At 38.7% G+C, this 15,359-nt stretch overlaps 1 protein-coding gene across 1 annotated transcript in view; it reads right to left on the minus strand.

The window, feature by feature from the left end:
• CAMK4 (calcium/calmodulin dependent protein kinase IV) overlaps positions 1 to 14,631 on the minus strand; it is a 229,664-nt gene extending 215,033 nt beyond the window's left edge. Inside the window, 1 exon segment of the mRNA XM_021006993.2 lies at positions 13,897 to 14,631. Within this exon segment, the coding sequence (XP_020862652.2) occupies positions 13,897 to 14,051 (155 nt within the window). The 5' untranslated portion in view covers positions 14,052 to 14,631.
• Between the last annotated feature and the right edge of the window lie 728 nt (positions 14,632 to 15,359).

The following is a 15,359-nucleotide window of genomic DNA, read 5'->3' on the forward strand; positions in this document are numbered from 1 at the left end:
AGTGTCATTTTTAAAATGGGGTCATTTTAACTGCAAATGGATGTGAAACAATGCAAAACAAATCTGGGGAGGTTGTTCAGGACCATACTGTGGACATCCTTAAATGCCATGTTGAGGAATTTAATTTTTAGGCTATAATCAATAAGAAGCCACTGAAGATTTTTGAGTTAGAGGTCTAACAGGTTGCTAACCGACACTGGAAAAGAACAGAAACAAAAAAAAAGAAAGAAAAAGAAAAAGAAAGAACAGAAAAAAGAGTCTATTTAGAAGATAAACATCAAGGGGGAAGTATTAATATCATCAGACCATAGATGACTACAGTTGCATCATAACTTCTCTAAGACTGCTTCTTTCTCTAATTATTTAATCTTTGTCTTAGACAATACTATGACAGGAAGTTAAGACCCAATCAAGTTTCTTGTGATTTAATATTACCCACACTACTAGTTTTCTCCATTAGCATTCATGAGTAAGAGAACAGTTTTATTAGATTCCATATAAATGTGTGCACATATAGGTATTATATATATGCATGTATGTATATAAATGTTAATAATGAACTACAACTATTTAAATCTAATTTACAAAGTGGAATTTTAAATTTTTATTTTTGAGTTATAATCCTTTTGGTTATTTCTACACAAACATAGAGATAAGAAAATTATACATAATTATTGCAAAAAAATGCTCTTAGCATCTATCAGTTCCAGGTAAATGTGATTTGGGCTTCAATTTTGTGAATAATTGACTAAATTCCCTTTTGTAACTTTTGTAAGTCTAATGTTGAAAAAAAAATAAAATACAGTGTTATATTTTTAGATATATTAGAAGGGAATGAAAAAGAATCACAAAAAATAGCAGCAGAATTTGTTCATCTGCCTACCACCCACAACTTTATTCTTAATCTGGGTTCTGTAGATACATAGTCCACACAGCTAGCTTTGTGGGTAGTGTTTATGAGAATAAAGTGCTATGAAGCTGCCTTGTGGTTAGTGTGGAGGATGTTTTTTCAAAGAAAAAGGAAAGTTCCTTAGAAGCAGCATATCAGGCAGCACCTGGATCTGTTTTCATTTGAGATTATTTTTAACTTAATAATACTTAAGTATAGGAAAAGAGTGTGTTTCAACAAAACACTGATGCTATAACAGACTTATGGACTTTAAAAACTCCTTTGCATGGAGTTTGTTTCCAAATTACATTTATTTTGTAGTTAACATTACATAGTGGTAGAGCCCAAGGGCACTTCACACATTCAATTTTAACATATATCTCATCCCCAATTCTGAATTGTTTCTGTGGTAAAATGATGGTGAAACTAAATAATTATAGAATATCTCCTGTCTCAAAGTCACAATATAGTTGGCCAACATAAACACTCTCATTCTTTTCAACACCTGCAAGACAGAGAGGTAGTAGTTATGATAGGTCCTAATGCAAAGATGGGGAAACAAAGGGTTAGTTTATCAAGGCTTGTGGACATATGTTTATAGAGAAGCTAGGAAGAGATTCCTACTTTTCTCATTTCCCAGCAGCTACTGTAACTTTGTCATCTTGAGAAGGTGTCTGCCTACTAGGACAAAAGGAAATAATCTTTCTTTCCACATAGTCCTAATTCCTTTTGGTTCCAATCCCTTTTGCAGTGGACAAATAAATTCTCCCTCCCAATTCTCTAAGTAACAATCCATTTTCAGTCAGCTTGCAACAAGGAGAGAATCAAGGTAGACATAAAAGCACAGAGGCAAATGTGTGCTTTCAGTTCCTGGCTAGAGGCCCTCATCAAAAGAACTGCCAAAAGGAAACTCATGCTTGCGATATTAGGCAGAATCTGAGCATAAAAAGTAGATAACGTAGGTACATCATAGCAAACTATCACACCATGAGTCGTTTTTATTTCAGGAGAAGCTCTGCAGGTTGTTAGGGTGCAATGGGTAAATGTAGTCATGCTAAAATTATCTCCACATAGCATACCAAGTGAAAGTTCTGTTATTCCAAGACACTGAGCAAAGTTTCCAGGGAAGGAACGTTACTTCATCAATTGAAAAAGCATAAAAATACATAAGAAGAAATAGGTCACTGGGAAAATGACTATCTGTCCTCTAGAGTAATACAAGCCTGAATAAAATCTAGGTCAACATATATTCTTAAACAGAATGGAATGTATTAAAGGCTAATGATAGTTGTAAACTATTTACAAACGTACATGGCCTTTATCATATATTCAAATCATATTTTAATGAGATTCCTTCTACCTATGTGATTGCTCCTTCTTAGTCTCCTTCAAGGATTTTTATCTAGGTCATCCCCGTTAGCCGTGAGTGATCTCCAAATCTCTGTACTGGCGCCCTCTCTTCTTCTATACTACCTAGACTGATCTCATCAGCTCTCATGAGCTCAATTATCATCCCTATATAGATGATCCTCAGATCTGTAAACCCAGTTCTCTCCAGAAATCCAGTCTGCACCCCCAATTGTCTTTTGCACATCTGATACTGGATGTCCTGTTGTCATGTCAAATTCAACATGTCCAAAACATACAATAGCCAGAGCTTATAGCTATTAGGCTTACAAAGCATTTTACAAATATCATCTCATTTTGTCCTCATAACAATCCTAAAAGTTAGGCGTTATTATCCCCATTTTACAGATGAGTCAACTGAGGCAGACACAGCCTAAGTGATTTGCCTAGGGTCACTCAGCTAGTGTCTGAGGTCAGATTTGTACTCTGGGTCTTCCTAACTTCAGGTCTAGTGCTCTACCACCTAGCAGATCCATATATCATTATCTTTCTCCTCACCTCACCCTACCCCAAGCCTTCCCTTCTTCCCAACTTTCCTATGGTCCAGGGCACCAACATCCTTAGTCACCCAGGATCACAACCTCAACGTATCCTTAACTACTCACTCTGTCTCCATATATCCAAGTTGTTGTTAATATCACTAATTCTACCTTCACAACATCTTTAGCATAGTGCCTCTTCACTCCACTCACAGCCACTACTGGTGCAGGTAGTCATCACCTCATGCCTAGGCCATTGCAATGGCCTGCTAGCTAGTATTCCTACTTCAAATCTCTCCTCACTCCAATCCATCTCTACCCAGTTGTCACAGTGATTTCCCTAAAGTGAAGATCTGAATATACTACTCCCCCTTCGACTCAACAATCTCCAGTTGGTCTCTAGATGTAGTAGTGGTCTGGCATATGTGCAGCCTCAAATGGTATCTTCACATGGAGGAAGCTAGAGAGAAGATGGCATCTCTCTCCAGGTAGAGGATACTAGGGAGCTGATTCTATGGGAATCATGATATATTAAGGGACTTCATGAGACATATTGTGGGGAGAATATGCAGACATTCTATAACTGGCTAGCTAACCACATGTTGAGGAGGAAACGCCTTAATTGGCTGCAGAGGCTTTCAAACAGACCTGTCAACTTCAACTACTGAATATTTGCCTCATTTGTTTCTGCGGGAACTCAGTGACTTTTTGTTCATGGCATCTGATGAAGGAAATGGAGTCTCTCCAATCTCAGGAACTTCAAAAAATCAAGCTTCAAGGAGATCAAGCTATAAGAACCCAAGAAGCAGATACCAAGTAGGGTTTCTTAGCTAGCACAGCATCAATGCCCAAGGGAGTAAAAAGAGAACTTTGGGAGGACCATTTGGGTTTCTCATCAAGCAGAAGTGCCAAAAGAGAGGCCAATGCTAAGGAAGACCTGAGCTAAGTTGAGCCCTACTGTACTCCCAACTCCTATCAGATCTACTTGGAGGAATTGGGGGAAATGTTCATGTTTGTTGTGGCTATATATCCTTTTGTAAAAGACTGATCAATGTTAAGTGGTTAAATAAAACTGAGATGTTTGCCACCAATTCCCCCAATAATGGCATAACTAGACCAGTGGGAGCTTGAATTGTTGACAGTAGAGAAAAGAGCCACACACAAGCATCTCAAGATACCCTGGTACCCTGAGGAAAATGTAGCCTGCCTGACTCTGGGAGAGAGGGCTAGAGAACACTCACTACATACAAAATTCTGTTTAGCATTTAAAGCCCTTCACAACCTTGACCCTTTCTATCTTTCCAGTTTTCATACTCTTTATTGCCCTCCATGTACTTTATAATGCAGCAATATCTGTCTTCTTGCTGTTCCTTAAACACAATACTCCAGCTTCAGGCCTTTTCACTGGTTGGATGCCATTCCTGGAAAGCTCTCCCTTCTCACTTGGATTGCCTTACTTCCTCTCCCCACCTTCTACAGGAGGCCTTTCCTTTTCCCCTTTTTTCTTCCCCCTACCCCTAGTGTTTTTCCTCTGAAACTACCTTCATTGTATATATTTTGTGCATACACAGTTATTAGCACATTGCTTCACCTATTAAATTGTGAGCTCCTCAAGGGCAGGAACTATGTTTTTGTCTTTCCTTGTAATCCCAGTTCACAGCACAGTACCTGTCATGTACTGTCTTTTTTTAATACTCATTTCTCCTTTTTCTTTGCTACTCCTGAGTTCCCAGCTGCTTCCCTCCTTCTCAACCCCAACATACAACACAGACATACATGTGAAACTACACAATACATAGCTCCATACAACAGTTCCCTCTCTGGAGGTGAACAGCATCCTCCTTCACAGGTTCCCTGTAGTCAACTTGAACATCCATACAACTCAGAAAAGCCCAATCATCCAATCCACTTCTCGAACAATACTGCTGCCATTGCAAACAACATTCTCTTGGTTCTTGGTTCATTTCACTCCTCACCACTTATGCAAGTCCTTCCATGCTTTTCCAAAATCAACCTGTGCATCATTTCCCACAGCATGACAACCTAGACGGCCATTCCCCAATGGATGAGCAGTTCTCCACCACCACAAAGAGAGCTGCTACAAATATTTCAGAACATATAGGCTCCTCTCCTCCCTCCCTAATCACCCTGAATAATGAACACATGGCTTTACAGCTCCATGCGTACAACTCTAGCTTGGTCTCCAAAGTGATCAGATCAGTTCACAGCTCCACCTATGATGTATCAGTGTCCCAATCTCTCCACATTCTCTCCAACACCATCACCCTCCTCTTTCATCATTTCAGCCAATCTGATAGTCATGAGATGGCATCTCAAAGCTGTATCAATTTGCACCTCTTTAATCAATAATGATCTGGAAAACTTTCTAGAATATGACCACACATAGCCCTGATTTCCTCCTCCAAAAACTGCCTGTCCATATCCCCATCCAGTGACTCACAGTCCCATAAATTCAACAAAGTTCTCCATGTACCTGAGACATGAGGCCTTCATCCAAGAAACTGTCCACAAAAGGTTTTTTTCTTAATTTTCTCTCCTCCCTGCAATCCTGGTCACATTGGTTTTATTTGTACAAAAACTTTTCAGTTCAATGCAATCAAAACCATCCTTTCCACATTCCATAATGCTCTCCATTTCCTGCTCACTCATACATTCCTTTCCTATCTATAAATCCAACAGGGAATATGTTCCACGCTCCTTTAATTCACCCATGAAATCCCCCTCCACATCTAGGTCATGTATCCACCCCAACTCTATCCTGGCAAATGGTACAATGAACTGGTCTACACCCAGTTTCTGGCAGACTGTTCACCTTCACCAAACAGTGAATTACCATCCCCAAAACCCAAATCTTCACATTCATCAAACACAAAATTACTATAATCCTTCACCACTGTTCACTGTATATTCATTCCACTCCACTCATCCACCATTCTACCTCCTGGCCAACACCAAATAGTTTTGACAATCACTAACCCAAAATACAGTGCAAAATTTAGCACTGATAACCTCCTTCCCCCACATTTCCCCTTATCAATTTCCCCAACAATCCTGACCCCCTGCTCTTCCAAAGGAGCTTTGCCACTACCTTTTCCAGCTCAGCAAAATTACCTCTTGACAATTCAATTGGGATGGAAGGCATTCTACACTGTCCACAGTTACCTCAAATGAACCATCTCCCACTATCTCCTCCTGAAGAGGCTTCTCTGGTGATATATAGAAATGCTGATGATTCATGTGGGTCCACTTCATATCCTGCTACCCTGCTAAAATTACTAATTGTTTCAACTAGCTTTCTAGTTGAATCTCTAGGATTTTCCAAATATACCATCACATTATCTGCAAAAAGAGATAGCTTCACTACCCCATTGCCCATTCTGATTCTCTCAATCTCCCTTTCCTCTCTCATTGCTTTTGTCAGCATTTCCAGCACAACATCGAACAATACTGGTAATAATGGGCATCTCTGTCTCACTCCCAATCCCACTGGGAAGACCTCTAACCCATCCCCACCACAGACAATACTCACTGATGTCTCTAAGCAGATGCCTCCCATCATTGCAAGTAAAAATCCATCTATACCCATTCCCTCAAGTGTTTTCAACAGGAACAAGTGTTGCATTCTGTCAAAAGCCCTCTCTACATCCATTGACACAATCATGTGATCCTTGTTTACCCATCACTGATATAATCAACTATGTCAATAGTTTTCCCCACATTGAATCAGCCCTGCACTCCTGGTACCAATCTCATCTGGTCATAATGTACAATCCTTGTGATAGTGTTGTAGTCCCCCAGCTAATATTCTACCTAGAATCCTTGCATTAATATTAATCAGTGAAAATGGTCCACAATTTTCCCTCTCTGCTCTTGCTTCTCCTGGCCAAGGCATTGGCACCACACTTGCCTCAAAAAAAAAAAAGTCTGGTAGGACTCCCTTTCCACCCACCATTCCAAATAATCTATTTAATATTTGAATTAGCTGATCCTCAAATGTTTGATTGAACTTAGCTGCAAATCCATCTGGTCCTGCTGCTTTCTTCCTAGGAAGCTCATCTATGGCCTGTCGAATTTCCCTCTCTAAAATAAGTTTATTTAAAAATTCCACCTCTTCTTCTGTTAATCTGGGCAGTCCAAGTTTCTGCAAGCATTCTTCCCATATCACCCAAATTATCAAATTTATTGGCATGCAACTAGGCAAAACAACTCCTATTAATTACTCCAATTTTATCTTCATCAGTGGTACATTTACCCCCCTCATCTCCAACACCAATGATTTGTTTCTCTTTTCTCCTCCCTCTACTCATACTAATCAATGATTTATCCACTCCACTAGTTATATCACAAAACCAACTCCTAGCTTCAATCATAAACTCAACAACTTTCTTACATTCAGTTTCATTAATTCCCACCTTTAACTTCCAGGACCTACAACCTGGTTTTCAGCTGAGGACTCCTAATCTGTTCCCCTTCCAGTCTTTCCAACTGCACCCTCAATTCATTGATCTGCTCTCTCTCTACCCCAGCAATGTAAGCATTTAGACACAAATTCTCCCCCATCATTGCACCCCTCAAGCCCTGACATGCTGTCTTATCACCACCATTCTCTTCAATAAAATCATTTATTGTTTCCATGACTTGTTCTTGAAGCCATTCATTCTTTAAAACTAAGTTATTTAGTCTCCAATTAATTTTTAGTCTGTGGTTCCATGGTTCTTTATTAAATATAATTTTTATTGCATTATGATCTGGGAAAGGATATATTTAATATTCCTGGTTTTCTGCATTTAACTATAAAGTTTTTAGGGCCTGCTAAGGTCAATTTTTGCAAAGATGCCATGTACTACTGAGAAAAAGGTGTATTCCTTTCTATCCCCATTCAGTTCTCACCAAATATTTATCATACATAGCTTCCAGATAAATCTAACCAAAAATAAGTAAGAAAGAAGTCAAGGAGACTAATATAATATAATATGCTAAATAAATAAATATAAATTAATTAATATAATATAATAAGATTATATTAGTATCCTTGACTTTTTTCTTATTTATTTTTTGGTTAGATTTATCTAGTTCTGAGAGGGGAAAGTTGAAATCCCTTACTATTATAGTTCTGCTATCAATTTCCACCTGTAATTCATTTACCTTTTCTTTTAAATATTTGAATGCTATAGCATTTTGTGCATATAAGTTTAGTATTGATATTACTTCATTATCTATAATACCTTTTAACATAATATAGCTTACCCTGCTTATCTCTTTTAATTAAATCTATTTTAACTTTAACTTTGTCTGAGATCTTGATTGCTACACCTAATTTTTAAAAATAATCTGAAGCACAATAAATTCTATTCCAGCACTTTTTTTTTTATTCTATGGGTGTCTCTTATTTTTAAATGTGTTTCTTGTAAAAACAAATTGTCAGATGTGAGGGGTTTTTTAATCTATCCTGCTATCTGTTTTCATTTATAGATGAGTTCATCCTATTCACATTCAAAGTTATGATTACTAGTTGTGTATTTCCCTCCATCCTATTTTTCCTCACTGTTTATCCTTCTCTTTCTCTTTTTACCCTATCCCTCCTCAGAATTCTAATTACTTCTAACTACTGCCTCCCTAATCCACATATCCTTCTAAAAGTCTCTCCTTTATCCTCTACCCTTGCTCACCTATTTCTCTGTAAGTTAAGAAAAATTTTATGGCCTACTAAATATATATGATATTCTCTCTTTAACAGTCCTGATGAGAATAAGGTTATAGCACTATCTGCCTTCCATCCTATCCTCCCCTCTACTGTAACAATTCTTCCATTGATGCCTCTTTTGTATTAGCTAATTTGCTCCATGTTATCTCTCTCTGCTCAATTTTATTTTTTAGGATAATCCCATCATAATCAACCCCAAGCCTTCTAGCTATACTCTTTTAAACTACCCTAGTAATCATAACATTCTTAAGAGTGACAAATATCATTTTCCCACATAAGAAGTAAACAGTTTAACCTCATTAAATCCCTTATAATTAGTTCTCTCATGTTTACCTTTTTATGTTTCTCCTGATTCTTATAAGTCAAATTTTCTATTCAGTTCTTGTCTTTTCCTAAAGAATACCTGAGAGTCCTTTAATTCACTAAATATCCATCTTTCCTCTTGCAGGATTACACTCAGCTTTGCTAGATAGGTTATTCTTGACTGCAAACCCAACTCCTTTGCTCTTCAGAATATTATATTCCACATTTAATGTAGAAGCTGCTAAATCTTATGTCATTCTCACTGTACCTTCACAGTATTTAAATTGTTTCTATTTGCTTGTAATACTTTCTCCTTTACCTGGGAACTTTTAAACTTAGCTATCACATTCTCATAAGTTTTCATTTTGTGATCTCTTTCAGGCAGTGATCAGTGGATTTTTTCAATTTCTATTTTACCTTCTAGTTCTAGAGCTTCAGAGCAATTTCCTTAATAATTTCCTTCAGTATGCTGTAGACTCTTTTTAAAATTATAACTTTCAAGTAGTCTAACAATTCTTATATGATCTTTGCTTGATCTGTTTTCCAGGCAGTTGTTTTTATGATGAGATGTTTCATGTTCTCTTCTATTTTTTCATTCTTTTAATTTTATTTTATTATTTTTTGGTATCTTATGAAGTTATTAGCTTCCTCTTGTCCAATTCTAATTTTTAAGGACTTATTTTCTTCCATAAGTTTTTGGATCTCTTTTTTCAATTGGTTGACCTTTTTATAATTCTTACTTTTCTTGCATTACTCATTTCTTTTCCCAATTTTTCTTCAACCTATCTTATCTGATTCTTAAAGATCTTTTAAGCTCTCCCAAGAACTCTTTTCAGTCTTGTTACCATTTTACATTTTCTTTGAAGCTTTTTAAGAAGCTGTTTTCTCTTTTTCTGAATTTGAACTCTGATATTCTCTGTCACCATAGCAACTATCTATGGTCAGGTTCTTTCTTTTTTTTAATTCATTTTTGAAAGGACTATTTCTTGGTTATTAACCTTATGTTAGAGTCATGCTCTGCTCCCAGGGTGTGAGAGATAATGTCTCAGGCTTCAGGCTTTTCATGCTGTTGTTTTCTGAGCTCTATCTGGGGCCTTTGACCTCTTGTTTCTTCTAATGTTCTATAATCCAGGGCTAGCTGTGATCACTATTCCTCTAGTTCACACCTTGCTTTAGAAGTGACCTCAGGTGCTCGTCTCTGCCTCTGAGCCTTGACTAGGGACCCCAGTACCACTGTCACCAAAAACACTTTTGCTCCTTTCAGTCACTCAGATAAACTTACAAGCATCAGTTCACCCCTTTGTCCTGGAACTGAAATCTGACACAATGCTTTCCTCCAAGTGACCACACTCACAAGTATTTCCTCACTCCTCCTCACTGCAGCCATAGCCTGGGACCCCATCTGGTCAGAGCCTGGGACCCCATTCAGCACTAGTGGAGGGCACCACAATCTTCCCCTGATCAGCTGCCCAACCCTGAAACTGTCTGTGGCGGGAAAGCATCCCAGACACAGCTGCCCCCAGGCCTTGCTATATGTTGACTCCTGGTATCTACCTGGTATCTGAACTTCAATCAAACCAGAACCTCCCCTGGAGGTCAAGTCTTTCCTAATGTCCACCAAGTTGTCAGACTGGACAGCTGACTCATTCTGATTTTTTATTATTTCTGCAGCTCCGAAATTTACTTTAAGGCATTATCTTAAGGTATTAGTGGGGGAATTTGGGAGAGTTAGGTAATTAATTTCCTGCCCTGTTCTACCATCTTCCCACAATTTCCTCCATACTAAGTCTTAATAAATGCTTGCTGACTTAACTAGGTAAAGTAACACTTCTTTAAAAGAGAAAAGAAGCTTCATTATCACTTCATGTTTGTATGACTTCAAGCAAATTACAGAGCTACTAGTTCTCTTCTTTTGTTGCCACACCCTAGGTCATAGAGTATACAGCAAGGAAGTGGGGAGTTCTAGATTGATGTTGCAAATGCAACCTCCAAAAAATCAGCTTCCCCTAATTTCCTGTACCTTTCCTTATAGTGAGTTCTCTTAATAAGAACATATATTCAAAACAGTTTTGGGTTTTTTTGGGGGTGGGGATGCATTCAATAAGAACTACTTTATAATAAAGACCATATGTTACAGGATAATTATAAGTTATATTTAATTAACCCTAAGTTAACTTTTTTCTCTTTGTCATCCAAAAGGTAGAATCATACTTTGGAACTGTATAATGTCAGGCAATATCATAGTGGTCCATGAACAATCAATTGGCTCAGTTTTGTGTTATTAGTTTTATTTGTTGAAGTCACATAGTTATGACCAAAAAGTTAGAGCAAAGACTTGAAACTGGTTGATTCAGCTTCAATTTTCTAAATTTTCAAATCATCATATAATTAAAAGGAACTTTGTCCCATGAACAAGTATAGCATCATTACAATCTTTTGCTCTTAAAAAAAACTATATTAATTGCTTTAAAGACATATATGGACAGAAAGCATTTTTAAATGCTACAAAATTAAAGTTTTCCATTTATTTATGAGAAAAAGACTTTGATTAGGAAATTAGTTTTTAAATTATGAGGAGACATAAAATACACAATCTACAGATAATTAATGTTTTAGATTTTTACTGATGAGCACAGTTCATAATTTTAAACCTTTAGATCTTAATATAGTTCAATCCTGAGTGAAGTATCTATGGCATTAACATATGTTTAAGAGAACTAAGTATAATATGCTTAACAAGCTATTTAGACAGAATGGGATAGTGATTGAACTATTATAAGAAGTTCCTTAGCAGGAACTTCCTCGATAGTGCAGTTTGGCATCTTTTCTGCAATTTATAGTCTGAAAGAGTTTCCCAGAGCACTGAGAGGTTAAGTGAATTGCATAGGTATAAACAGTCACTATATGTCAGAAGCTGACCTTGAACCCACATCTTTCTGGCTCTGAGATCAGTTCTCTTAGCCACTACTCCATGCTTTCTCAAGCTACAACTAATGTACTAGAAAGTTATTCTATAAATATGCAATCAATATGGTCTCTTTTTTTTTTACTTGTAAATTTCAATATAACTTTCAAAATTCCTATATTTTCCGTATTAGACTTAGATATTTTTAGACATGCTTATACACCTCAATTCAAAGTATATTCATGACAAATTTAAGATAAACAATATTTAGAAAAGCAGGTGAGTTTACTACCAGGAATGGCCCCTGACTTGATTATAAGAATTTCCTTAGTGATACAACAATTTCTAAGATGCCAAACAAAAAAATTTAAGTAGACTGTTTAATTAAAAGTTTAATCCTCTGCACAGCAACACAGCCTATCATTCTGTTTACAAAATTATGTTGTTCTATTTACCATTACAGGAATGCAGATTTTATATACATTTTTCAATTTTTTTGGTGGAGGAAGAGTCCTGGGATTTCATTGGTAGAGGAAGAGTCTCTACCTGCAATTTCTTCACAGAAGAAACTCCCAATGTGGAAGCTCCCCTATCTGTAAGTCTTAAAAGAGTTGCCTAGAGCACATAGATGTTCAGTGACTTGGTTACACAATTATGTGTCAGAGTTAAGAACCCTACACTACCCTAATACAAATTCTCTATCTACTTCACCTTTCTACCTTTCATATGAGTGATTATTTTTAAAATTCGCTCAATGACCTGGATGTTTCATTTGTATAATATTGAACATCTGGAAACATTTGATAACTGACAATTATCCCTTTGAATTCAAATGTTTTGCATCTTAGAATCATATAATACAGCTGCTCAACCCAATTAGATTTGAGGTAAAAGAGAAGGGAGAAAGAATGAAAGAGAAGCAATGAAAGAAAAGGTCCTCTGAATCTTTGCACACAGCGTTCAAATTACAAAATCTAATTTAGAACTTTTACCAGCAGAAAAAAAAAAGAAATCTCTATTAGCTAAACTCCTTGCCCTCCTCCACCTCACCTCCAGTGGAATTTCCTAGCATCAGTGAGCTTGAAAACTGAAAGGAACCAGCAACTTTTTACTTTTAGGTTCTCCCACAATAAAGTATCTGAAGCTTAAATGAGTAAAAAGAGAGCCCAGAACGTAAAAATACAATAGCATATGGCACCAGTCCCAAAGCAAAAATCTTAGGCCACTGTAAACATCAGATCAGAAGAGATAATTCTGCAGCCCTGGGGAGATTGCATAGTACATAATTTAAACAAGTAACTACAGTACATGAAAGAAGAATAGGGAGGACCCTCCTCACTAATGATCACTCATCTAGACCCGTTTAACTGTTTTTTTTTTCTTCAGAGCATCACTAGATTATTACTCTGCCATAAACTCTTGTAAGTGATTCATTCTCCTACCTACTCCTGAACAGCCACTGCAAGGAAAATGGTATTTAAGTTTAATTTCCAATGTCACTTAATTTAGGGAGCAAGACGGGGTTGAGGGGGAAATCAAATTTTAACGTTTTTGTCATATTTCTGCTCTTCCCATTCCCAAGACAAAAGGATGCTCAGGTAGGTTGTAGCCCTGGATTGACTGAAGTAGGGTGGATGACAAAGTGGGGTTCAAAAGTGGAGGAGAAAGCTACCTGAAAAGAGGCCGGGGCTGGAGGTTGCTGGGGAGAACAGGGATGGCGTAGAGATAGAATACGGCTCTACACTATTACAGCAACCCTAAATTTCCTGGGCAGGAAGAAATCCTTGACCGAGAAGTGTCCACTACAAATTTAGTTAATTCTACTGAGGGAATAAATTGAAATCATGATGATGATGATGACGATGATGATGATGATAATGGAGGAAGGAAAGGGAAAGTCAATGTCTCCGAAAACCAGAGGCTGGGGAGGCTCCCTTCAGCTTGTGACCCCCAGAACTACACACGCACACTCCCTTCTTTCCATTTGTTTACCTACACACAGCCGGGAGCGGCTTGTCTGGTTTTGCTAAGCTACGGCAGGCAGAGAAGCCAACAGAGACTGAGGGACAGAATACCCGATATTCTGCAGCCGGCCAGCTCTCCCGCCTCTGCACCCCCAGCTCCTCACCACCATCACCCCCCCCCACACACACACACACGCTCCATCTCCTCCTCTTCCTCCTCTTACCTTCCCAGCTCCGTCTCCACCTCGAAGAAATCATCCAAAGAGTCTTTATTGGACCCATCGATCCAATAGTCGGGAGTGGCCGAGGAGCTCCCAGTCAAGGTAGACGAGTTAGAACTGGAGGAGGAAGTAGAGGTGGGAGCGGTGACTTTCAGCATCTTCCTAGCAGAACTCCTCTTACTGCGGCTCACCGGGTCTCCTTGTGCTCCCTCGCCAACTGCAAGAGGAAGAACGAGAAGCGAGTCCGTGTCCTTCCACACACCCACACCCACCACGGCCACCTCTTCCTTCTGTTCTCCCACACACTCCTCTCTTACAGCAGCTCCTCTCTAGTGTGCAAGGGTGCAGAGGGAACGAGGGGAGGGAGAGCGGGAAGGAGGGGGGTGAGGAGGAGGAGGAGAAGGAGCAGGAGGAGGAAGAGGAGGAGGAGGAGGAGGAGGAGGAGTGAAACAAAAAGCGCAGAGAGAAGAGAGCGGAGAGACCAGGAAGAGGGAGAAAAAGAAGAGGTGTTATATCTTCTTTCCCCCCTATTTCTTCCTTCCCTCCTTCCTTTCTCCTTCCTTCTCCTCCCTCCGTTTCTCCACAAAAGACAGTGGTGGCAGTGACTTGCATGAACCCCAGGTCCAGACACTTGGAAAAGGGAGCTGCCACTCTCCTGTAACAATTGAAAAGAAATAAGACACTGAAGGGGTGGCACCGCAGTTACTGAAGAAACCAGAATGGCGTTCGAGACACAACATGGGAGAGTGGAACCCTCTGGTGCTGATGCTGTGACCCAGGGACTCACTCCTTTCCTCTACAGCTTCTTCTCCCAGGGCTCCTGCAGTGGATCCCTCCCACTAGTTACCCGCAAACATCATTCTATTTCTCCCGTTTCAGCTAACTAAATATTTGCCTGGAGGTTCGGAAGGGTAGTGGAGACTCCCCATCCCAAAGCGCAGTGCTCCTCTTCCCCTCACCCAAGTCCCAGGGAGTACCTTAGATCAAGGTGACCTGACTCACCTGTAGTTAGATACTCTAATAGGTATTGTTGCAGCTGCTGTTACTTTCTTCTCTGGGTTCTTCTAGGGCCTCTCCTTAAGTTGTGTGTTTCCCATCCCTAGAAGGCCTGCAGAAGTGGCTAAGAATCACAGGGCTAGATGCAACCTTGAGAAGTCATCTCCTCAACTCCTAGGCTTCAAGCAGATCTACTCATAACCTGCCACAGATAAAGAAGAATCCAGTATATGAAGTCCTTCAGAGAAAATATTCCACTGAAACCTATTCCAAAGTCTATTCCAAAGGTTACTTCCCAATCAGGAAATTCTTCCATATACTTGTTGAACCTAAATCTCTGATACTTCAGCTTAAAACCATTCCTTCTTTTGGGTATAGTGAGAATAGCTAGTTAATACAGAAGAGAATTATTGAATGACTCCCTGCCCAGCCTGTTTTTCTCCTGGATAAAAAATTTCAATCCTTTTTTT

This window comes from Phascolarctos cinereus, unplaced genomic scaffold (assembly GCF_003287225.1).
Source record: "Phascolarctos cinereus isolate Bilbo 61053 unplaced genomic scaffold, phaCin_HiC Scaffold_4;HRSCAF=312, whole genome shotgun sequence".
Taxonomy (NCBI): Eukaryota; Metazoa; Chordata; class Mammalia; order Diprotodontia; family Phascolarctidae; genus Phascolarctos; species Phascolarctos cinereus.